Below are 26,084 nucleotides of genomic sequence, written 5' to 3' on the forward strand. Positions count from 1 at the left end.
TAATTAGTAGTGACCAGTATTCACCACTGGGCAGATGGCTTTGTAATACAGTTGCATATGCTGAGATTCATAATTTAACTTGATGCAGGCATAGAATCATAGAAGATTAGGGTTGGAAGAAACCTCAGGAGGCCATCTAGTCCAACCCCCTGCTCAAAGCAGGACCAACACCAACTAAATCATCCCAGACAAGGCTTTCTCAAGCCAGGCCTTAAAAACCACTAAGGATGGAGATTCCACCACCTCCCTAGGTAACCCATTTCAGTGCTTCACCATCCTCCTAGTGAAATGGTATTTCCTAATATCCAACCTAGACCTCCACCACTGCAGCTTGAGACCATTGCTTCTTGTTCTGTCAAGGCTCCTAATTCCTTAGACCCTAAATAAATAACCCAATTTAGAAAGTGCTGAGCATACAACAGCTCCCATCAAAGTCAATGGGAGCCAAATTAGGCCACTTATTTAGGAGCTTAAATATGGACTATGGGGCCCTAACTTTAATCTTCTAGGTTTGGAAATCTTGGCCAAAATTTCCGCATAAGATTTTTTGAACCATCCTATGGAGAATCTTTGTAGAATGTGCTTTAATGTCTACAGAATACTGTTGGCTTCCTCCTGTTAAATTCCACAGGATGTTGCCATAGGGATCCTGCATAAAGTCTTGGCTTCTGTGCTGATGTGCAAACACCCAGTGTGCCTGGGAATGCCTCTATGGAACATGAGGCAGTGGAGGGGCTGGGGAGAGGCTTCCTGAGCCAAGGTTTCTGGACAGAATACTAACCACCAAGTTGCAGTGTGAACTAAGCGGAAACTAACCCATCCCGATTGCACACATGCCTAGCGCATGTGAGCCATAAGGGACTCACAGCCCTGGACACTGCGGCTCTCTGTCTAGCCACAGAATGGCCCAACACATGTAGCGGCATCACGAGGTTCCTCTACATACCACCCTGTAGATGTGCCTCAATTCCAACCCGTCAGGGATCCTCAAGGTAAGGAGCTCCACATCCTTGGACCATTCATCTCATGTCCTCTCTACTGGAACTCCCAAGGAAGGACTATTAGTGCCAGTCATGGGGGTATTTTTTCAAATTTTGGGGACTATTTTACACTAGACACAGGACCAGGACCACTTATCTCATGTCACATAGGCCACCAAGCAGCCATCCCATGATCACTAATTTCCATTGCTACTGATCCAATAAAGATGTAACTCCAACAACCATGGAAAGGGCATGGCAAGAGCTTCCTTGCTGTCTGAGCCCAGCTTCTCCAGAGCCTTCTACGACTGACCGGGGCTTAGATCCCCCAGGAGCAGCACGCTGGAAGCTTGTACCTTTTCAAGGTTCCCCATGGCAGTGGGTTTGGTAGCGTTCTTGGTTGTAGATTCCTCACGTCTCCCCGGGCTCCTCAGAACACATGCGGGTCTCTCGCTTGTCACTTTGACATCTCCTTGGTTCATGGATCTCCAGAGGGGCTCATCCCATGGAATCTAGTTGGAACTAGTTTCTCTCTGTTGTACGAGGCTCTGAGCAAGTGCTTCTTCTAGGAGACTGCGGTGAACTCTGAGACCTTTTGGCTACGGCTTTCTATGTTGAACATGATCAGTTTGACACTGCAAGCCTGAAATGCCATAGATTGCAGCAGAACAACCTCCTCCCACCTCCGGGGATGGAGGACTTTACCTCTGTGTTACGTCTGGCCCTCACCAGCCTAAGGAGACCTTAAAACTGAAAATAGATCTGGTGAATTAATTTGGATCCAATTAGAGATGCTGTTTCTCAGATGACTCATGCTTAGCCTTTGTCCTTAACAGGAACAAGTGAAGCAATTTGGATTAAATGATCAGACCTTGGATGTATAAATACGACAGTAGGTTCAGCTTCTTAGCAACCCCTCAGGCTGACAGCAAAAATTTGCCCTTCTCTGGCAGTTGCCAGTAAGCGAAAGGCAGGTTTGTTAGGCTGCCGCTGGGGAAGGAGGTGCTGGGTGGGACATGTCTTCCCTGGCTGCAGCCCTGCAAACCTGCCTGTGGGCAGGGAGGCAGAAGGGAGGGGAGCTACAGGCCAGATCCTGGGGCTTTCTCTAGGGAGTTGGGGGTGCTGAGGGTCCACCTTACCTCTCCCTGCACTCTTTGGGGGTCAGGCCTCAGCATGTCCCAGCACTTCCTTCCTTGGATGCAGCAAGGCACTACGTGAAGAGAGTACAGAGACGGTCTGTGTAGCTCTGGCATCCAGGCTGCAGTCCCTTCCCTGCTACTGCCTTGCCCAAAACCTCTCCTCCCAGCCTGCAGCCCTTTCCCTCCTGTTTGGTCTCTGTATGCAGGCAGGTTTGCTGGGCTGCAGCCCCACGAGGACATTCTGGGACACACTGAGCACCAGCCACTGGCAGAGTTGAGGGGCTGCAACCAGGGAAGTCACGTTGTGGTGCTTCCTTCTGGAGCTGCAGCCTCGTAAACCTGCCTGCAGCTGGGGTCTGTCTTCCAAAAGACGTTGCTAATAAGCGGCATGCCATGGTGCATATCTGAAACACATTAAAGTAAATGGGAAGGGATTGGTTCCCGGCTAACTGTTGCTATTATCCAGAAGTTGTCAATATCTGGGGGCTATTCAGCAGAAGCTACTGTATTTCTTATTCCTGTGAGAGAGCCTGGTGATTTACAGAGAATGTGGGGCCCGTGCCCAGATGACCTTGTAATCCAAGGCCAAAATCTTGAGTTTGTGGCTTGTTTTTCTCGTGGACCATGAGTTCTCTAGGAGTTTGCCCGAGTACTAACGAAGGTGGAAGGCAGTCGAGTTCCTGTGAGCTCAGAATCTGGCCCACTGACTTTTCAAGGATCAGGCAAGTGGGGCCAAAGCCTCATCTAGTGTAAACTGATGTAGTGGAGTTACGTTGTTTACACTAGCCGAGCATCTGGCCTAGTACGTTCTTCCTTCTCTGTCAAATATCCCTAAGGGAAGCTACACCCTGACCCCACTCCTGCCCTCTTTTAAAGCCGAGCTGGTGCAGTGATGCCCTGGATGTTTGCAAAGCATGAGGCCATCTGCTGCTCAAGCCTTTTTCCTGCCTCCCCACCCCCAGATTCATTATTTATAAAGCATTTCCAGGCTGATCCCAACAGACAAACCAGTTACAGCACGTCTGTGTGATATTTGCCCAAGCAGAGAGCGACAGCTACAAGTCAACAGCGTGCATATGGCAAACTGAACCCGGCCTTCTGCCTCTGGCCAACACAAAGTTGCATGCAGAGAGAAAATGGTCAATGCTCATGTGTTCCACCCAACAACAGGGGCATGCAAACCCACTGGAGTTACTGCAGGTTGCCCCTCGTGTCCCTGAGATTCAAATCCAGCTCAAAGCACTTGCTCACCCCTGCTCTGTGCAGCTTTGCAGTGGTCCGCAGGTTTGTTGGAATTCATTCGGCTTACATTATATCCCACCTGAAGGGTGCATTTTAAAGGAGTGGCCTGGGGCATGGTTCTGCAGAAAGGATAAAACTGATGTTTATTTTTAAGCTTTTCTTTTTGCTTTATGAATTTAAATGTTCACAGTTGCAGGAAATTGTGTGTGTGTGTGTGAGGGGGCTGGTCTACACTAGAAAATTAAATTGGCCCTCCTACGCTGCTCAGGGGTGTGAAAAATCCACACCTCTGAGTGAGTAGTTAAGCCGACTAAGTCCCTGTGTAGGTCAATGGAAGAATTCTTCTGTCAAACAAGCTACCGCCTGTCAGGGAGGTGGATCTACTACAATGACAGCAGAACCCCTCCCTATACTGACATGTAGACATAGCCTCAGACAATGGGGGGTTAAGACTATAATTATTAAATGACAGTAGATGATGAGATTCACAGTTAAAGCTTTCTAGCTGCAAAACACAAATCGTCAACAAACTTCAATCCAACTCTAATAAGTTCGAAAGTAGCATTTTTCTTACTTTCCTATCTGATGGAAATATTTTGCATAGCTGCTAACATTGACATTTACCAATAAAAACAGAACACCTCCTTCCCCCCCGGCCAACTCACAGCTCTTCTGTACCTTCTCCAGTGCTGGGGTGGGTGTTTTGCAACTAGTTGGGTTCTGGGAGAGGCTCTCCAATAATATCCCCTCCTTGATCGCTCCCATTCTCAGCCATATCCATCTCCCCCTCCTTCTTCCACGCACCCCAGGAAGCACCCCGATCTCTTTTGCACAAAAGAGACCGGTGCTGAAGGCATGTCAAATCAATGTCTAATTTCAGCTCAGCTGCTGTAAGGGGATTAATTATTTATATTGCAGTAACAAAACGCTTAGCATATTTTAAGTTGTCTGAAACGATTTCAATGCAACCTCGTTCGTTCTTCTTTACAAAACAGGCTGAGATGTCTCAGAAGTGAGCTAAGAAGGAAACCATTCAGAAATGGCACACAAAATGGAATGAATGAGCGAGTGAGAATTCTATTTTTGTAAGATTTTACATAGCTGCCCGTCATGGTAGTATCTGGGCACCTTCCATGTAAAATCAGTGGTGACTTGACTCCTTCACACTTTGCTCAGCAAATCAGTCCCCGCTTCTTTCCTTCCCTGGTACTTTCTCTCTGACCTAGAGCATCAGAGCACATGGGTCACTGCTATGCCACCACTGCCTAGGTTTGGAGACTTCACTCTGGCATGTCGACATAGGCAGTAGTTACACCTGGGCTGTTCAGTGGAAATGCAATGGACAGGGGGAGGCATGCAAGTAGCCATTGTGTCAGTGATGGCTGGAGGTCATGGACTTTACTGCCTGTCTTGAGGATTATAGTGTGGACCTGATTTTGAGGGGCTGTTCCAGAATGTAGGTTTGCTAGGCATGGCCCTGCCTCCCAAATGACTTGGGGACACTGCAGGGTAACATTCCACGGCAACCTGGTGATCTGTGGGTCACCTTGTGGCGGCGTTGCACGGCACGGTGACCGTGCAGTGTTTGGTCATCTTGGTGCAAATGTCGTGATGTTATGGCTTTGTCTTACAGTGGGAACTTTCACAGATACTGGAGCAGCTCATGGAGAAGACCCCCAAGGCAAATGATGTTTGACCTCATTCTGAAACTTACTCAGGCTGAGCAACACTTACTCATGGGAGTAATTCCATTGAGCTTAATAGGAGTGATCACTGCTCCTGCTGAGCAACAGTCACACGGGCCCCATATGAGTCTGCTATTTCACATGGTCTGGGACTGCACATCTCCACAAACTCACGGAAAGCAGGGTGGAGAGAACGGCTACTAACAATGCAGATATTGTACCCTTCTGTTGAGCACATTCTTGTTCCAGTGTCACAGGCTGCCTTGGCCTTACCTTTGAAGATGCTATTTATTATTACTATAATGGTAGTGCCTAGAGACCCCAACCGTTATGCTGGGTGCTGGAGAAACGCAAGGGAAGAGACAGACCCTGCCCTGAAGAACAAGAATGTAAATAAACAAGATGGATGAAGGGTGGATTTGCCCAAAGTGATGGGTCAGTGGTCAGGCTAAGAATAGAATCCAGATGTCTTGGGTGCCCATCCAGCATGCTAGCCACTGCATCTCTCTGCTTCCCTATTGCCATCAATGGAAGTGTGTGCAGGATGCTGGAACTCAGACTGCTCTGGAATTTGGTGACAGGTCCTGGCCCTGGGTTCCTGGCTTGGATGTGCAGGCATGTGCCAGCAGGAGAGCTGAAGGCGCTAAGCGTGATACTCCACAAGTACAAAGGTACAGGGCTGCGTCACGCAGAGACAGGCAGGCGAGAGGAGTGGAGGGACTCAACGGTGGGGGCTTTTGCTTTCACATTTTCTATTTAGCCACAGCATCTCTAATTCCATAGATCTAAGGGCGCCTTGTGAGACTGTGAGGGAGCGAGATAGAAGAAAGATGAGGAAAAAAAACCCCCAGTAATCTTGTAAAAGTCAGTTTTGAAAAATCAATTTTCTTGTGTGACAAGATTTGCTTAAGGCTTTTCCTTCTGTAAAATCAGTCAATCATCCTTCGGGAGCACATGAAGGAAATGGCAATAATTTAGATTAAAGGCTGCTAAATTAGGCCTTAGGAACCCCATTGTCCCCTTCCTACAGAAAGGAAAACCACAAAGATGGTCAAGAGCTCTCCCCTTCAACCACCTAGTGAGGATAGTTGAAGGCTGCCCCGATCAAAGGACACGGTGACTGAAGGGCCTGAGAAGAGGAAGGAAAGTGCCACCCCATCACTCTTTCAAAAAGTGAAATTGGCCATATCACATCTGTGCAGCTGCTGTACGTGAATTTGTTTCTTTGGGTTGATCAGCAGTGGCCCAGTTGACCTGATTATGTGGATTCTTTACAGGAAAGACCCTTGGCTTCCTTCATAGCCTCCTGAGCACCAGTATCCTTGGCAAAGCCACAGATGGAAGAGCAGGGATCGGGGCAGGTGTTGTTTAGCAAGTGCAGTTTCTTGTCGATTGCTACTTGTTCCTTCTTTTAGTGGAAACAAATGAGATTGGATTTTCCCCCAGTTTCGTTGTTGTTTCCTTTGTCTGTCTGTTTGCCTGGCGTGTCACAGTCCTGCATCATTCCTCTGACCACTGCATCAAGGACCATCCGCTGCTGGTTTCATTAGCTTGACAGAAGGCAGAGGGAACCCAAGCAAGTGCTCCACTCTCTGCTGCAAAAGCAAGGCTTAGCATGCTGAGCCACCCCAAACGGCCCACGTTTCAGTGAGACGGACATTCTGCTAATGTTACAGTAAGGACATGCAGGGGGAAGTGGAGAAGTATCCATAGGTTTAAGGCCAGAAGGGACCATTATAATCCTTCAGGCTGATATTCTGCAGAACACAGGTCAGAGAACCTCACCCGGCAATTCCTGCATCCAGCCCATAACCCACGATGAGTGAGGGCTGGCCTTTCAGGAAGACAAGAGATCTTAGAGGCTGGAGGGGATGAGATCACTGAGAACTGCTAGAGGGACTGCCCCACTTCATTGCAGGAGCCACACAAGAGGTGGGGGCTGAGGTGGCTTTTTAATCAATAGCCTTCATTATTAATACGTGGCAGCCGGTTTCCCCTCCCAGCTGGGGATCTCAAAGCACTGCACAAATATTGGGGTGATCTTTGGTAGCACAAGACCCATGCAGCACTCGGAGCAGGACTTAGATGGAGTCTACACCTTGTGCTACTCCTCTGTATGGGGGGGATTTTGCCCATGAACAAATTGAACCTGGCAGCCTACTCGTGAGGGTCGCTCTCTTCTAATCCCCGTTTCAGGATAAAGGGAGCCGGGCCAGAGTCAGGCTGCCATTTCCATCCGGGGAAGGTAGGTTCCCAGCTCCCATTGGATTTCACTCCGGGCTGGGCGCCTCCTCGAGACTCCTTTGAAAATCTGAACTGGTGACTCACCAGGGTCACAAAGTGGAGTTGGGGGCAGAGATGGGATTAGTGCCTAGGACAGCTGCTTGCACAGCAGAGGGGCATGTCATGGACAATGGGGGAGTGGGGAACACAAAGAGACAAGAGATCACAGATGTGATGGGACATGGCCAGCTGGGCATTGGCATGGTAGCCCCTTTGCAGCCCTCTTTGCCCCTGGTACTCTGAACGCTCTCCATGCACTGACACATCCCGGCCTTAGTAAGGACTCAGGATGTAGCTTGGCTCTCTGGCTGTTTGTGTCCAGTGTGCTCTGCTGTTTCGAGTCTGTGGGAGGGACTCCATCATGTTGCTGGCTCGTTTGACAGCAGGTTCGTTTTGTACCGTTAATCATTTTTGCAGCAGGAAACAGTGATCACAGGAAGAAAGCACTTTCTCTTTTTCAGTCTCTTCTCAGGAACCAGATTTGCTCTCCTGTACACTCTCTCCTAATTTGTTTGAACCACATCTGAATGTCTCCTGCGTGCTTGTTCCCATTATCCTGACAAGCTGGGTAAGGAGGCAACAAATCCCTGACACCTCTCACCTCCAAGCACAGAGAGCGGCACTGCTCTTCAAACTCCATCCTCCTGGACTGCAGCTGGAGCCAGCCGTGCCGGCAGATTCCCTGCAGCAGACTGGGCTCATTTCCCAGTGGCGAAGAGACTCGCTTCTTTTGGTTTTTTTTATAGCTTGTCTCAATCTTGCTTCTGCCACCCACCCACGCTCTGCTCCCCGTCCTAGGGAACTGGCAGATGGGGCCGATGCATAACAAAGGAGATCTGATAAATTCAGTTCCGCTTATTTTTCTATATCCCCGGCTTTCATTTTCACTTCAGAGCAGAGGTCCAGTTGCCTGGGGTGAAGCTACAAAGACAAACGCAGGCTGGGAAATAGCAAGAAAACCATGGAAATGTTGCCATGCCTGTAGCTGGAGACCTCAGACTGTTTTGCATTTATTTGAACTCCTGCTTTAGCTTCATTGGCCTGTGTCAATACATTAGATTTCTTCTGTGGCTGCCGTGAAATGCCTGAGGGCCCCTTCTGTGCTACTGGTTCTCTTAGCTGCTGGCTGTGGCTGGCCAGAGATGCAGCAGGAGAGGTGACAAAGCCACACAGGCGGAGTGCCAACGTAGCTTCCTGGCACTATACAGAAGACAGGATCAGCCTTCAGAGGAAGTGGAACCAGATGGGACCATTGCTATTCTGTGGGAACTGGGGAGGCAGCAAGGATGCGGCTCACAGGGGTCGGGTCTGAGCTCTGGTACGCTGATGTAAGTTGGAAAGCCAGAGCTGTTCCAGGTTTACAGTGGGATCTGGGTCTGGGGGCTTGCTGCCTTTCAGGAAAGGCACAAGACGGGCTGAATACCACCCTGCTGACTGGGAGCTCCCCCTTCAGATTGCTGGGGAGAAAGAGGGACTTGAGCTTCTGCCCTGTGTTGTTCCAGGAAAACCCAGCACACAATGTGTTTCTGGGTGGTGCTGGGCGACAGCACTGGGGGCCCTGGCATCAATTCCCTCCCTACACAGCCACTTACAGAAATACACTGTTCTACCCACCACTCAAGAAACACAAAGCGAATGTCTCTGAGGCCTCCAGTGTTCAATGCAGACACTAGCATAAAATAGGATGGGTGGCAGACAGACAGCTTGTCTGCCAGAATGCCCCAAAGCTACTGCTTCCCTGCCCAGGTCTTACTTCTAGATATAATGGGCTGGATTCTCATTTACCCAAGTGTCTCTAATCACTGCTCTGGCAATGTAAAGGGCTCTCTAAAAAGTGAGTAAGTCACCAGTGCAGTAGGGAGGCTGCGTGGCCTAGTGGATGAAACACTGGCCTGTCACTTGGGAGACCTTGGTTGTATCCTGCTCTGCTGCTGAGAGATCTTGAACAAGTCTCCATGCCTCGGTTTCCCCATCTGTAAAATGGAGCTAGCGATGACCTCCCTTTCTAAAGCACTTTATGAGAGCAGTGGAAAGCGGATATAAATAAAAATACCCCCCCCCCCCCGACAGATGGTCTCTCCTCTGAGTAATGCCCATACTATGGCATTTCCTAACCCACAATAGGGTTCTGGTCTGGAGCAGCGACTAAGGAATTTCTGGTCTGGCCTTCCCTAACTAGCTGGCTGGGGGGTGGGCACACCCAGCTGACCAAGTTGGGAACAGCAGGGAAAACTGGAAGAGCATATTTTCATGAGCTGTAGAGGAAGGCAAAGCTGCAGCCTTTGCCTTTCGAAGTCTGTCACTCACTCTGTCTCTCGCAGGGTGGGTTTTAGACACCCCCGCTGGCTGTGAGCGCCCCCTCTGCCTTGCTGGTGCCGGGGTCTCAGTACCCGAGGGGAGGTTGGCACACTGTATTTGGGTGTCCCGGCGTGACGGCGTTGTGCCTTCATGTTCTGCTGAGATGTGCTCAGGTCTATGTCTCTGGGCATGTCTACAGTGCAGTCAGAGGTGTGACTGCAGTGCAGGCAGGGAGACCTGAGCTAGCCTTAAAAATAGCAGTGAAGATTCAGTAGCACAGACTCCGACTCGGGCTAGCAGTGCATGTAGGTATACAGGGTCCTCGTGCCGTCACGGTGCAGAGATGCCTGTCTCGCCTGCTGCAAAACAAACAAAGAAACCAGTTTTCCTCTTATGCTGGTGTGAATCAGGAATAACTCCTGCAAAGCCACTGGCAGAAACACAGGTATCGATTGACATAATCTAGTCCAGCCACTCCAAGAACTCTTCCTTTAGAACTGCGCAGGATAAGAAGCCAGGTACATCGAGCTAAGAGATGATATCAGTTAGACAGGGCAGTCCCCCAGTGGCAGCCTTGAGACTGGAATCTGCAGCGCCGGCAGCTGCAGCCGGGTGCTGCCTTCCTCTGCATTTCCATGCGGCCTGGGCTAGGTTTGCATATTTTCTCTTTGTCTTTCATGCAGATGCCCTGATCTGCAAAGCCAGCTGTTCTGGTGATTACATTTTAATGTCTCAAGCTGGGAGTTTGCATTTCGGCTTTGAAGTTAACACACTACTAATAAAAATGGGGGAGTGCGTGTAGTTCACACCTCTCCCAGTGCGGTTGTCTCAGTTTGCTTTGGTCCATGTTCCGAACCCTAGACAGCCCCTTTAAACATTAATAGAGATGTGATTGTTATTTAATAAGAGCCTAATAAAGAAGGTCTCTCATAATTAGCACGGCTTGCTGAGGGAAACGAGAAAAAAATTGTGCCCATTTAGTAATGGTCCCAGCAATTAGGGGATCTGGAGCAACACAAATGTTTGCTTTTATTTTGTGAATTGCTTGGGTGGTGGGGGGGAAGGGTAAGCAACATACAGAAGAGTCAACCCTTTGGCTGAGGTGTTCTTTCCCACCAGGCTCCAAAAAAGAACTCTGCAAAAAGTTTCAAGGAGGAAAAAAAAGGCAAAGCTTTGGAGTTTCAGCTTTCCTCTGGATCTGCAAAAACAAAACGTGGAAGCAAAACCCTGCAGCAGGAGCACGTTTTATATGGTACGCAGTGCAGTCACTTGTGTCAAAACCCAACCAATGTATGTTTTTACTTTAGATCTTTGTGCAAAGCTCCTAAATTCTTTGTGAGATTTTTTCTCTCAATGCAGTTTCTTTTTCTCCCCCATGAACACCACCAGCCAAAATGCTCACAGTTCAGGATTTAGCTATGATTCTACAATAAAGATTCAGTGCTCATGAATGACACTACAATAACCATAACCTGAAGAACAGCTCTGTGTAGCTCGAAGCTTGTCTCTCTCACCAATAGAAGTTGGTCCAATAAAAGATATTACTTCCCCACCTTGTCTCTCTAGTACCATAGCAAAGCAGTACACCCAGTCCAGAACTCATAAGCAATCCGACAATAAGAAAATAGACACAGTTCCAAAGTTGGCCTCTAATATTAGGTGCCTGACTTGACATCCCTTAGATCTGGCTTTCAGAAGTGCTGACCACCTGCATTTCCATTGAAGTCAACGGGAGAGCTGAATATTCTGCACTTCTGAAAATCACGCTCAGGGCATCTTGACATGGGCACCTAAAATTTGAGATACCCCAAATCAGAGGCCACTTTTGAAAACTTGGGCCCAAAGGCCTGATTTCCAGAGTGCCCAGAACTGCCACTGACTTCATCTGATGTTGCTTGGTCTTAGCAATGGTGAAAATCAGGCAAAACTCACCAAGGAATGGAGGTACCAAAAATTAGAGTCAAATTTTTGAAATGTTGCGTTATAATGTGTCCAGCCCATCTCACATGAACAACTGTATGACAGCAACGCAAATGGACTAACTAATGGGTACAGGAAAGGAGAAATTCTAATAAGGAACCATAGTCCAGATCCAAGCAACTTTTGTAAACAAACAACAGTGCAATGGAAGCATGAAATCAATAATTCTCCAGTGGTTTAGCAATGCCCGTGGCTGGGCAGTCAACAAGGATTGAATCCAGGATCTCTGGCTTCAGCTGAAGGAACAGTGACTTAGAGACTGCGACAGACTTATAAACTTCCATACGTAGCTTCATCACTAGCCTTGTGGTGCTTCTCCCTAGCAGGTTCTCTAGAGGTGCTCATCCCAACCCACCTTAGTGATGGGCACTGTTCAGCAAGAACTTCCCTGAGATAGAGATGTCTAATGTGCCAGCCCTTTGCTTTTGGGTTGCTTGTCCCAGACATGTTCCTTCAGAGGCAGCTGGGAGGTGCCCGCCAGTCCTGCATCCTAGCCTGGGTGATGTGCATAGGACAAAGGCGGCACCATGCCTATTCCTTTTGCTAACAGCTGCCAATTATGTCTTTTTTTTGGTGTCCCCTAAGCAAATTGGAAGAGGAGGGGGGCAGGGACATCATCTCCTGCCAGAGGCATATTCAAGCCCCACTAACTTTAAAGGAAACCTCTTAAGAAGCAGTTGAGTTTTTTATTAATATTCAATGAGCCAACCATTCTGTTGACTCAGAGATAAAACAGTGTTTTCTAGACAGTGTCTTGGAAGAAGGCCCTGTGCAGAACGTAGCTTCCTAAGCAAACAAACAAATGGAGCCTCTCACCCCCTGCCCCCTCCTGCTACCAGCTGGGAAGTGCAATGAATCAGGGACATACAATGTGCTGAGGCATTTTATAGATAAAAGTAAGGGCTGAGGGGAGCCATCACAGGAGTGCTATGAGCCTTTGGTTCACTCCTCTACAGCTCTAGCATTTAGTCTGGTCATCTTTGATAACTAAGCAGTAAATATGCCCAATGGCTTGTGATGGGATGTTAGATGGGGTGGGATCTGAGTTACTACAGAGAATTCTTTCCTGGGTGTCTGGCTGGTGAGTCTTGCCCACATGTTCAGGGTTTAGCTGATTGCCATATTTGGGGTTGGGAAGGAATTTTCCACCAGGGCAGATTGGCAGAAGCCCTGGGGGTTTTTCGCCTTCCTCTGCAGCGTGGGGCATGGTTCACTTGCTGGAAGGTTCTCTGCATCTTGAAGTCTTTAAAGCATGATTTGAGGACTTCAATGGCTCAGACACAGGTTTGATACAGGAGTGAGTGGGTGAGATTCTGTGGCCTGAGTTGTGCAGGAGATCAGACTAGATGATCATAATGGTCCCTTCTGCCCTTAAAGTCTATGAGTCCAATCAGGTGCCATCTGGGGTCTGTGAGACCCATCAGTGGGGTTTTCTTGTGGGAGATGAACCCCAGCAGCTACATTTTGCAGGAGCAGCCCTGGTGTCTCCCCTGATGGAACTGTGCAAAAGGAAAGTCCCTTCTCCACCAGCTTGGGAAGCTGAGTTTCAACCTGGTGAGGATCCCCTCTGACCTCACCCCACTGCTGGTCCTGTGGAGTTGCATTCTGCAGGAGCTCGAGGCCCTGGTAGACATGCATGGCCTGTAGCCACATAGCTTAGGCTTTGATAAGACAAACAAAGCCAGGCTGTAGGAGACCATCAAGTGCTGCTGGGAGTAGTGCTGATGAGTCACTAGGAACATCCATCCCTGTGAGTCAATAATGAACCAATGCCTCATAGGCTGCTGCAGGTGGAAGACGGAGAATTTTTGTACTATTTCTGGGATCATGTCCTGTCCCCGGGTGGCCTTTAAAGAACCCATCACACTTTCTGAGTCCTTCCAGTTTTAGTTATGTCATTCCGCTGACCTAAATCCCCCTGTGGTTTCAACTGGATCTTCTTAATCACTTCCTGTCCTAAACTGTTACCTAGTGTTGCAATGTGCTGTTGGGCAACTGCTGTACTCCACTGAAGAGACAGCTGCCTTTCAGCAATAGGTGAAATCTCTCTCCATTCAGTGCCTTATTTTCAGAGATGCTAAGCACCCAGAACTCTGGCTGATGTTGATGGGAGCAGTGGGTGCTGCTGGTCCTCCAATGTATAAAAAGAGAATGTCATTTTTAAAGGTCTTGGGTAGCCTTGGGGATGGGAAGCACTATATCAGTGCCAGAGAGCGAGATATTTATTATTGCCCTATTGGTACCAACTTCCCATCCCTTCACCAAAATAATAAAAATTGTAACAAGCCAAAAGGCTCTGCCTCTTGCAATATTAAACCTGCCCATTTTATTCTGCCACTTTAAAGCTTCTCTTTCTTACTGTGCGTGATAAATAATAACAGCAGAAAAACACCCCACAGACACACAACTGACATCAAAAGCCAAGAGAAGATTGGTAAACGGAAAGATCTGAAGAGAGCAAAGAGGAGGCTTGGTTGAGAGTCAGTTCACGTAGCTCTGACTTCTGTTGTTTCCCATTAATTTTACCCACTATCACAGGTGGTGGAACAACGACGGCAGCTAATTACTCTCTCTCTTCTCTTGTTTGCTTGGAGCAAAATAAACTAGCTAAATTCCAAATCCTCCTCCAGCCCCCAATCTCAGAATTGTCCGTTGAGGGAATGGAGCATGTGGGGAATGTACTGGAGGATGACCATTTATGTAATTTATGCACTCATATGCTTCCTGCCTGGACTCGCTGGAGTAGCCATTTCCCATTGCTTCTCCACACCACTCCTCCCACGGCTTCTCCCTATTGATCCCAGGCCCAGAAGCTAATCTCTCAACAACCACCCTTCCACAACGCTTCTGCCTGGGACTTTATCCTCCAACACGGCAACTTATAAGGGAGCCACGGGAGCCAACGCTGGAGACAAAGGGAAGGAGATTGCGAGGCCCCACACCACCAAAGTAATGCAGCCCACAGGGTCAGTGAAAAGACTCCTATGGATTTCAATGGGAGCCAGATTCTATCCTACATGGTGCAGTGCTAAAGCCAGCAGAAGTGTGATCTTGCATTGGCTGGCGCCAGCATGGTATTCACGGGCACCCAAAAGAGTCCTGTCTCATCCTCGCTCTGAAAGAAGGGTGGTCTACTAGCAATGCAGGACTTTGAAGGGTTGCCAGGGGGGTGGAGAAGACAGTGAAATGGGGGGCAGTGTGTATGGGGGGGGGGAGTTCGGAGGTATGTCACAATTTCTTGGGACTATAAGAACCAATTAGAACCCCCTCCCACCACCTCAAAGAGAATTAATAACAATGAAAGAACTATTCACAACGAAGCATCTGAAGTAGCACCCACAGGCACTGTCCAACCCCTAAGGACAAGGAGCTGGGATCTGAATGCTGCTCCAACAGCACAAGCTTCGATGAGGGGAGTGAAAGGGCAGCCAGCAAAGATCTGACTAGCCATAGTGCCCATGGCTCCTGGGGAACAAGACAGACCTACCTCTCCAGTGCCGTGTAGCACACTGGGTGCTAGTATATCACGCTGCAGTCAGGAGGGAGGATTGTAGCCAGCTTTGCTCTCAGTTAGCCTCCTGAATGCAGCCCACCAGGCCCCTGGCTACCTGCCCAAGCAACTTTGAGACTCCAGCTAGCTTTGATTTAGCTAGATCAATGCTAACTCTACATGTGCAGCCATCACACCTTCTAAATGCAGTGGAGACGTGCCCTGAAGGCCATATCCACATGGCAGCTGGGAGCGTGCTGCCCAGCCCAAACAGACACACAGGCACTAGCACTGCTTGAGCTGTCATGCTGAAAATAGCGGTATGGCCCTGGTGGCCACCTGGGTACGTCCCCGGGGGGCTGGGCAGGTTTGTCCTGGGATGGCTAGCCCAAGCCGGCATCTCTGTGACTCCCAGCTCCACTGCTATGTTATCTACTCTCTCCGGGAAGCCCACTCCCAGCTGCAGTGTAGACATATCCTGTGTACTACAGCTACCACCAGGGATGGACCTGGGAACCTCTAGCACTAAACTGCAAGCTCCACTGCTTCAGCACCATACACTGGCCTCACATTCTCCCTGCATCTGGCCCCAAGGGGAATACAGAGCACACGCTGACCAGCAGGGTACCTATAGACCAGGTAACTAGGCCACTTCCATTCCCTGTTCTCTTGTTATCCTGCTCTCACGTGAGTAAAGGAGGAGGGGCCAACGGGCTTGTGGCTTAACACCTATAGCTTTCACTCCCACCGGTGCTGCCATGCAGCAGCCTCGCCTTCCCTACTGCGCCTAGCCAAGCTTTGCAGAATCCAGCCCCTTGTGTTAAGAGTTGATCTCATTCCTTCAGGAGCCTGGCTTCTCTCCCTGGACTGCGAGGTATTGGTGGTGGCGGTGGGGGGGGAGTGCGGTGCAGAAGGGAGAGCTTTTGTTCCACTTCTCCAACTTCAGGAATAGAGAGCCAACCTTTCCTGCTTGTCAGCTCCTTCCCCTTTGCAGAGGGCATTTGTCTCTGTTAGCAGAGCAGGGCTTTCCATAAAGCTGTAATGGCCATTCTGCATGCCAGAGCAGAGCCCGCGCCTTCCAGAGAGTCCCGCCTCATTGGCGCAACATGACACCAAGTAAGATGCATGAAGCTCTTAAATACTCAGGCCTGGTTGCTTTGCTCAAACTAAATGGGTTGAAAGGCCCAGATTGGTTCAATTTGGCCTCGTTTCCTGGGCTTGTGCTCCTGCACGATATCACTGTGTGAGGAGTATAAGCACAGGACATGCTCTGGGGGACGCCGGCCGCAGGGAGTGCTGGCCCTAGAGAGTACTGGCCCCAGGTAGGCCCCGAAGCACGTTCAGGGACGAGCCCAGCAATCCTGCCCACACAGTATAGTTCCTCTTTAATCCTTCCGGCAGGCTAGCAGCGTCGGGAGGAGAATGACAGCCTTTGCTTGTGCACAGAACAGCTTCCCCACACAGCCCTGCCACAATGCCAACCCCTAACATAGGGTCCAGGCCTCACCTCCAGAGGCGCGAAGGTTCCAGGTTAAGGCGCTCGGCTGATATTCACAGGACCTTGGTCCAGCTCTGCTACAAACTTCTTGGGAGACCTTGGGCAAGTCACTTCATCAGTCCCTTTGTAAGTGTGGCCGAAAAGGCTTCTGGTGTTATTAGTTTATAAGATCTCCAGGCTAGAGACTGCCTTGTGCTGTGCAAATTGTGCAGCATCTCGCACGGGGGGCCTTGATCTCCAGTCGAACCTATCCGGCTTCAGTAACTACCTGCTCCCCGTTACTGTAGTGCCCGAGCACCTCACAACCTTTAAACATATTCATCTTCAGACACCTGCTGTGCAGTCGGGCAATGCTGTAATTCCCAGGACACAGCTGGGGAATTTAGGCATGGACAGCCTAAGGCCCAGACCCTCAGAGGTATTTAGGTGCCGAACGGCCATTGAAATGATTGGGAGGATCTGGGCCGAAGTGTCTGGCTCAAGGTCATATAGTGGCAGGGCAGGACGTTGAAGCCAAGTCCCAGGCTAGCATCCCAACCACTGAGCCGTCCTTCCGCCACGTGCTTCGCTGCCCTCCAGGAACTGCTGTGATACGCAGTGGAGAAAACCAGGCCACTGTCAGGGACACTTAGGCCCCTCCCTCCAGCCCAAACCAAAATGACACCTCAACCTCCACCCCAATCACAGGAATTGAAATAGTCACTAAAGCCATCTTTGCTTTCGGCCTCATCTTCCAGCTCCGTGCCTGACCTGGTATAAACTGAGACTGGGGAGAGCAGTGGGGAGCAGACTGGGGAGGCTGCCTCTGGCAAATGAGTTTCTCTGAAGTGGGAAATCCTTGGGATTTGAGCTCAGGTAGGACCATCAGCTGATGGGGATCCCCATGTGGGAACACAAGTGGACCAGTGGCATCTTCAGAGAGAGCCGGCCCCACTCTCACCCCACCACCCCGGTACAAAAAATGCACTCACCAGGAAAGCCAGTTGGAAAGTTTCCGATGGAAAGTTTTCCTTCAGAAAATGAGGTTTTTATCAGCATCAAAACGTTTTGTGGCAACGTTGACTACGATAACGTCTTTGTTTAATAAATCAGAACGTAGCGCTCTGATGACCTCTTCAGGATGGCGTGTTTTGATTGCCCAGTTCAAAACAACTTTTCCTTTCCATTTTTAAAAATTGCATATCAGAGAAAATAATGTAAAAGATTTAAAAATAGAAATAGGAAAAAGGGTTTTGATTTTATCAAAACAAAATGGTTCCATTGACCTGAAATGGCTTTTTCCCCTGGAATTTCGTTTCATGGGAAAAGTCAGAATTTTTTGCTTTTGTTTCATTTTAGAACAGATTTTTTTTTCAATCATGAATTTTACAATGGAATGGAAAACTCTGGATCCTGCAGAGCTCTACTCACCGGCCTTCGGAATAACTGAAGAGTGCTGCTGTCTTGTACAGGGGCAAGTTTACTGGCTTATTATTAAGCAGGGGGCAAGTTTATTGGCTTATTATTAAGAATATACTCACTTCATGGATGTCTTTCATCTGAGGACCTCAAAGCACTTAACAAAGAGGGCAAGCATGCCAGCTGGGATCACAGGGCTGAAAATGCAGTAGTGGGCATACAATGGCCTCCCTGTGGCCCATGGGGAGAATTTTATCCCACATCACATGGGGAGAAAATGACAGAACTTGGCAATGCCCTATTTCCCATCATCCTCATCTCTAAAGGACACTCACGTCAGTGTGTCCACACTTGAAGCCAAGCTTTGCCCTGCCAATACACGTGACTGAGCAGATTTCAGAGCACTTTCTGTGACCTATGGGATGTAGATATGTGTTAACCCTCCATGAGGTTCCAAACCTACACGTCTCCACACTGTGACACAGACCTCCGTAACTTGAGCTAAAGCAGCAACTCTGTCAACAGGCAGTAGTAGTAGGCTGTTATCTTCTATTAGGACTAGCTTCTGGAGGGAGAAACAACACCTTCTTTACAAGCACTTTACATGTGTATGTGCCCCCGTGTCCCCATGAGGGTGCATACAACAGTCCGTGTGTGAATGCAGAATAAGGTTGTCAACCCTCCAGGACTGTCCTGGAATCTCCCAGCATTAAAGGTTAGTCTTTAATTAAAGATTATGTCATGTGATGAAACCTCCAGGAACACATCCAACCCAAACTGGCAACTCCAATGCAGAAACTACTATAGAATGCCTGCAACTGGAAGGATGTGTGTGTATGCAGCAACAGGAATATATATGAGAATGCATGTGTGTCCTTTTCTGTACAGAAGTGTGTGTGTGCACGCATGCAAATAAAAACATGCATGAGTAGGCACGTGGCAGGGGCTTGCTCACAAGAGTGTGCTGATGTTTGTTAGTGCAGGTATATGTGCAGGGTGACGATCCATATCACATGCACAGCATGTTGCAAGGTTTGTGCACGTGACACTGCATATGGCATGCACTCGGTTGCAATCGCGTGTTTGAGACCTCGTCATGTTTACAGAATGCAGACACTGCCTTTGCAATACAGAGTCTCAGTGCGAAGCCAAAAGAGGCGACTGCTTGCACAGGTTATTCATGGCAAAGATGACAGTGCCGAGTCTGAAGTGGACCCCTGCCCAGTAAAAGGCATTTGTATTGTTTAGACATTTCCCTCTGTGTTCAAAGTTGTTTACCAACAAACACACTGGGAGGTATAAAAAGAAATGTTGGCCAGAGACCAAGACCTGATATTTCTATCAGAGGATGAGAGAAGCCCCATAACACAAATCAGAGCAGCTCAGTCCCTTGGAGGAAAAATAAAATAGCTCTTCTTCCACCTGATCCTAGTTTGATTTTATTTATTTATTTATTTCAAAGAACAGAATGCTCCTTGTCTCTGGTCTTGCATGACTCTTAAGGAGTCTTGCACCTTCTCTGCAGCCCAGGTCTATTCTTTCTCGGGGGGATTGAATTACACAGACCACAAGGCCCTGGGGACTCTGGGATTTCACCCAAGCGCTGATTTCATATTCATTTGTTTTCTGATGGGCTCAGTCTGCATCCAAGACTTACACATGTTCCACTCATTAATACGGTTTCCCTTCAAAAGCAGAGGTAAGGTTCAGAAAGCTGGTTTGTTTGTACTTCCCAGGCTCACAGCTCTGAGTACATGAACTGCTCAGATAAAGTCTGCTGACTTTTGTAATAAGAAAATGTGACACTCTCTCCTCTTACTGAGAGCCCCGGAGAGCCACCACATCTTTTATTCCTGTGCTTGGCTGATGGTCACATGCTCTGAGATGCCTGCAGATGATGTCTAGAACTGTGCATAGGGATGTTTTCACCCACTGCTGTGAACTGGAGCCAAGGCCAGATGTTGTCATGGTGTTGGGGCCACGGTGTGAGAACTGCCACGTGACTAGGGACTTGGTTGTACAACCCGAGGCACCTTAAAGTGACCCAGTGCTTGGCACTTTCTGAATATTTAGGCCTCTTTAAGGAGTCTCAGGTTGGACACCCAAAATACACAAGCGCTTTGAAAATCTTGGTCACTGAGGTTTGGTTGAGATATAAGTCCTGACTGCTTACCATCATTAGCAATCTCATAATGTCATCAATCCCAAGGTCCCAGTGATATTCCAGTTTTAGAACATACCCCTTGCCTGTCCACTTCTCCCTACAGTTTCAAATGGATATATTATTGGGATTCCCCCCGCCCCCATTCTTCTTATTCATATCCTCTCCTAAACAGCTGTGTCCTGTCCTGATAGCTGCTGTGTTCCACTCCAGATATGGCTGCATTTCAGCGGTGGGAGAACTGACCCTTTTGCATAGTCTGTCAAGTGCTTTGGGATTCTTCGGCATGAAACTGAAAAGCCCTAAATCAATCATAGCTGTTAGATGAAAGGAAGCCCTGGAATGGTGGCAAAATCCCCTTAGCTTGTTATTGTGGTGAAAAAAAAGCATCGAGTGAAGTTAATCCATTAAGGGAGCTTAAGAAACTCAAACAAATGAATTGCTCACATTTTTCAGTCTCTTTTTCTTTGAAAAACAAAACAACAACTAAACAATTTTCTATGCAAAAAAATACAACCCATCAAATGAGCAATTATTTTTTTTAGAAAGTCCATCATGCAATGGATCATAACATGCTTTGGAGTGAGTGAGACACAGGGAGAGCTTTATAGAGCTGCGAATGCTGACACAAACTAGGGAGGGTGAAAGGACAAATGGCACTGACATGGGGGAAAAGGAAAAGGAAAGCAGTGGAGCTAGGGAAGTAGTGCTACAGCTGCAAGAAGGATGACTGGAAGAAGGCAGGAATGGGGAAGAGGAGTGTGATATTTAGACACAACACAGTGATTAAGGAACAGGACAGCTCTTTGGGCAGTTACAAGGGAGCAAAGCTGTCCTAAAACCTGTTTGAGCCCCTGCCCTGGGGGAGTCCCCACGGTAGGAGAATCCTTAATGGAATGGAGCTCCTATGCCACACAACCCATGCTGTGGCCAGTGTAGTGGGCCTGGCCAGAGGAAAGGGGGCATGCCTGGGCATCTCTTACACCCTGGTGATACCAGAGGCTGGGGCATTGGGAGACAATGCAAATTACAGCAGCCGTCAGACTGCTCTAACATGCATGAGTGGTGAATGGAATTTAGCTGAGCACCGAGTGCCCCAAGGCCACTGAGGTGCAAAGGCATCAGAAAGCCATTTCAGCAGCCCCTCCTTAGCTGCACTACGCTGAAGCTGATGAAAAGGCTAGTTCAAGCATCTTGAGCTCTGGGGTTGTGTCAGGCTGCAGCAAATGTCTTGTCACTCAGCCAGCGGGGGTTGTTTTCCCTTTGACTGTGTGAGTAAATCCATCCTGGTGTAACATCTCCTGAGAAAGTTCACCAAAGTTATTTGCCCAGCTTGGCATGTGCTGCTTCATCTTTTTTTTTTCTTTTTCCACCATACTTATGAAAACAGAGCTATTTGTATCTTTAACATTAATTGACTTCTCAAATTAATAACTCTTCTTTGTAACTAGGAATGCAATTATTGCTTTATTGCGCTGATGGCAAGATTTCCAGCCAGCAGGAATAGCTGCTACCAGCACACTCGATTGTGCTAATTAAGCTGTAAAAGTCTAACAGGAGGTAGGTCATGATAACTTGTCCCCGGAGGTGCTGCTCAGTTAATATGAACTGGTTGTTTTTGTAAAAGTATAAATGATTGTGCGTCTGTGTGTAACACCAAGTGAGGAGTGATGAGCAACTGATTACAGCTGTGAATATGAAAGCCGCTGCAATGTTGAAGGAGGGTCAACAAGAGAAGTGTTGTTGTCTGGTGCAGTTGTTCTCAACTTTTTTTTCATTTGCGGACCCCTTTGGAAATCTATTGTTTGTATATATATAGTTGAATTCTGTACAGTCAGTTTTAGTCTAAGTCATTTCTGGAACCCTTAGACATACTCCTCAGATTATGTCCACGGAGCACAGGTTGACAACCACTGATCTATGGGTCGGGCACTGAAGTGGTGATTGGGAGACCTAGGTTTTGCTCCTGATCCTGCTGTATGACTTTGTCACTTCCTCTCTGTGTGCCTGTACTTCCATTCCCACCCTTTGTCTACTGAGACTGCAAATTCTTTGTGGCAGAGATGTTTCACTGTGTATCTTTCCTTCCAGAGCCTGGTGGTGCCACTGTGCCATACTCAGCAGCTCCTTCCATGACTTGAGGCTGTGTCCTGCTGAGTCCTAGCTCTTCTATAGCACAGTCATTCTCTGCATTGGCCAGAGGGGATACTAGGTGTTTCTGTCCCTCTTCCACTGTTATCTCAGGAGCAAGAGCTCCAAACTCTCCTCCCAGCGTGGAGAGACATTGCTAGTCTTGGCTGATCACCATTGGTTCATTTGGGAAGCCCTGATGTTTGGTTGGTGCAGATTTTGTTAATTTGACTCAACTGGACGTTTATCTTTATAGTTCTTATATGTCTGATCAGCCTGAGGAGACACAAGAGTCAAACCACAAGGTCCAGCATGTGGACTGATCCAAAATGCAGCATCCCTAGGGAGGAGCCAGTCCAGCCTTGGTATCCTGTGTTGGTTTGGGGAAGCACATGTAGAGAATGGATGATGAGGTAATTATTCCAGTCTGATCCATGTGTCAAACATTTTGAGGATCTCAAAATGTTTGACACGTGGATCAGACTGGAAAAAAAATAATTGACAGTATGGTCCCAGGCTCCATCCCAACTCTTGCTTGAGTCGCGATGCCAAAACGAGTTACCACTGGGAACAGATTTTGCAAATCTTGATAATATGATTGGCCCTCTCCTTTCTCATATGCTTTGATCATCAATGAAGTGGTTAGTGACACCACTAATGCATAACATTTATACAGTAACGCCTCAGAGTTACGAACACCAGAGTTACAAACTGACCAGTCAACCACACACCTCATTTGGAATCGGAAATATGCAATTAGGTAGCACAGAGACAAAAAAAATGTAATATACAGTACAGTACTGTGTTAAACATAAACTACGAAAAGAAAATAAAGGGAAAGCAGCATTTTTCTTCTGCACAGTAAAGTTTCAAAGCTGTATTAAGTCAAATGTTCAGTTGTAAACTTTTGAAAGAACAACTCTAACGTTTTGTTCAGAGTTACAAACATTTCAGAATTACAAACAACCTCCGTTCCAAGGTGTTCGGAACTTGGAGATTCTATGGTATATTGCGTTACATGTGGAAAACTCTGTACTGTAATTAGTCATTGGCTAACTAATTCTCAAATCATATGCAAGTGGTAGGCAAGTATTATTCTACAGAAGAGGAAATTGAGACAGGGAGGTGAAATGACTTGCTCAACATCATACTGTGAGAGACCGGTTAGAACTCAGAGCCTCTTGATTCCCCAACCTGTGCCCGTTCCACAGCTCATGCTGCCCCACTCTGGCCATTTAAATCAGCGCAATTGAGAGTCAGCGTTAACACTCTGCTAGGATAAACGGGTCTGCTCACACCTCTTTCAGAGCTATTGTAGCAGGCTGTCCGCAGATTCAGGCAGACACCACAGCACTGCGATGCAATCAGTCACATTCTTTGAATTTTCTATCCAGTTATAAGGGCTAGAAGGTTTAGATTTTTTTTAATTCAAAAGCTTAGATTCTGGGGTGCAAGATGGACCCTTGAGAAAAGTGACCTGTGGTGTTGAACCAGTCTGACCCCGACTTTTGTGAACATTAATTTAACACTAAGAGATCCCTGGGTAAAGAGTATTATTTCTGAGGCGCAAACAGATTCAATGACTTTCTCCAAGGTCATTGGCAAATTTAAGACTGGAACACAGAAGTCCTGGGTCCCAAGCCTTCTCTCTAACCTCTTGTCCAGGTATTAGCAACTTTTTCTGGCCTCGCAGACTCTGCAACCTTCTTCATCTAGCTGGATCTGGCCAAGATCCTCCCCATTTTTGGAGCAGGGTGGTTGTGAGTTGTGCTGGTTGGGAAATTTTTGATGAAATCTTTTTTTCCCCACCAAAAAAATGCCGATTTTTCTAAAACTGGTCATGAAACAGGGTCAGATTTGATGAATCCCTTGAAACAAAAATTTTTTGGAAAAGAAAAGTCTGGACATTGTCCAAATGTTTTGTTTTGACATTTTTTGTTGTTTGAATTCAAAGGACTTTCCAATTCTAAATTTTACTACATTTACATTTTAAAAAGGTTTTAAAAAGTGAAAATAAAAATGAAACATATTGAAACTGAAATGATCAAAATGAAAGGTTTCAATTGACCTGACATAATTTTTTGCCGGTTTGCAAAAATATTTGAGATTTTTGACTTTTTGGGATGCGAAAAAATGTTTAAATCTCAAAAATTCTTTCAGGAGAGCAAAAACATTTCCTGCCCCCTCCCCCAGTCTTGAGTGAACCCCTAGCCCTGTTCTGTACCCACAGTCTGAACACCCCTAATTTACGCCAGTGGCCCTCAACCTTTCCAGATGACTGTACCCCTTTCAGGAGGCTGATTTGTCTTGTGTACCCCCAAGTTTCACCAAACAAAAACTATTTGCTTATAAAAATCAGACATAAAAATACAAAAAAGTGTCACAGCCGCACTGTTACTGAAAAATTGCTTCCTTTCACATTTTTACCATATAATTATAAAATAAATTGATTGGAATATCAATATTGTACTTACAGTTCAGTGTATGGTATATACCGTGGTATAAACAAGTCATTGTCTATAAGAAATTTTAGTTTGTACTTTCTTCGCTAGTGCTTTTTATGTAGCCTGTTGTAAAACTAGGCAAATATTTAGATGAGCTGATGTAGTCCTTAGAAGACCTCTCTGTGTACGCCCAGGGGTACACGTACCCCTGGTTGAGAACCATCACTTAACACTATGTGGCCTCCAATGATCCTGCATTTTGCCTTATACTGTTCTGATTAAACAGCCTCTGCCATGGGTACCAAGAGTGCAATAGAAGCCCAGAGATGCTAATGAAGTTGTATCTTTCGCAAAGACTATGTAAAAAACAAACAACCCCCAAATTCTCCCATAATAGACTGTTCATTCAGTGTGTGTTTTGATAGTTATGCCCCCAAACATATGGTTATGCTACCAGGCTGCCAGGGCTCTAATCCCCTTTAAAGTGCCAGTGAATCTCTGACCAAGGAGTTTGGTGTGTGCAGAGATGGAGTCCATTAACATACAACATCACTACCAATGGGAGAGACTGTGGCTGGAGCACCAGGCAGCACTGGTCTCTGGCTGCAGCAGAGAGGGGCTGGGTATGCAGGAGCAGGTCCATTGTGGTCCAGGAGGGAGCAGTGCTAGCTCTATACCCTAGCTAATACATCGCATGGTCAGTGCAGCTGGGGCAAAGCCCATCTTATCCAATCCACAAGAGCAAGTGCCAGTCTATAGCCACCCATGGTAATAAACACAGCAATACACAACAGCTCCAAAACCACTGGCTGTGCACAGGGAGGCAGCTCCATATGGCCAGCCAGTAGAGCACATCAACATGAGCACAACTCTAGTAGGGGGCAGTGTTAAACATACTCCATAATGAACAGAGGCCAGCTCCTTACCTGTACTGGGTTGCCGCTGGGTTAGCCTTGGCAGAACAGTGAAACTTCACTGTGTTGTCCTCAAGCACTGGCTGGGGCTCTACGGACAAGTTGACGAGAGGTGGGTCTGCAAGGAGATATCGACAATCCATCAGCAGTCACATGGATAAGTGTATTTCACTGCCGCAGAATGCACATCACTCAGCTCCGACCATGCCTTCTGCTGCAGTGGGTGAATGCTAACTGGCACGTATGTGACCCAAGTGATTGATTTAACCCTTTCGGGCCAGAAGTCCAGAGTCCCCAAAGCACTTGGTGAAGCCATGTGCTCTTTGGGACACAGCAGAGATTGGGGAGTTGGGGCTCACGGGCTCTGCTCCCAACTCGGCCACTTATTTGCCACAAGAGTCTCAGGGTCTCTCACCCAAATCGATGCAGGACCTTTCCACCC

General features: G+C 47.6%; 1 protein-coding gene across 2 annotated transcripts in view; it reads right to left on the bottom strand.

Annotated features, from left to right (window-relative positions):
* KIRREL3 (kirre like nephrin family adhesion molecule 3) overlaps positions 1 to 26,084 on the bottom strand; it is a 723,719-nt gene that overhangs the window by 129,829 nt on the left and 567,806 nt on the right. For both annotated transcript variants that reach the window (XM_030538379.1, XM_030538380.1), the window contains exon 7: positions 25,655 to 25,760. In XM_030538379.1, the coding sequence (XP_030394239.1) occupies positions 25,655 to 25,760 (106 nt within the window). The remainder of the gene's footprint in view (positions 1 to 25,654; positions 25,761 to 26,084) is intronic.

This window comes from Gopherus evgoodei, chromosome 19 (genome assembly GCF_007399415.2).
Source record: "Gopherus evgoodei ecotype Sinaloan lineage chromosome 19, rGopEvg1_v1.p, whole genome shotgun sequence".
Classification (NCBI taxonomy): domain Eukaryota; kingdom Metazoa; phylum Chordata; order Testudines; family Testudinidae; genus Gopherus; species Gopherus evgoodei.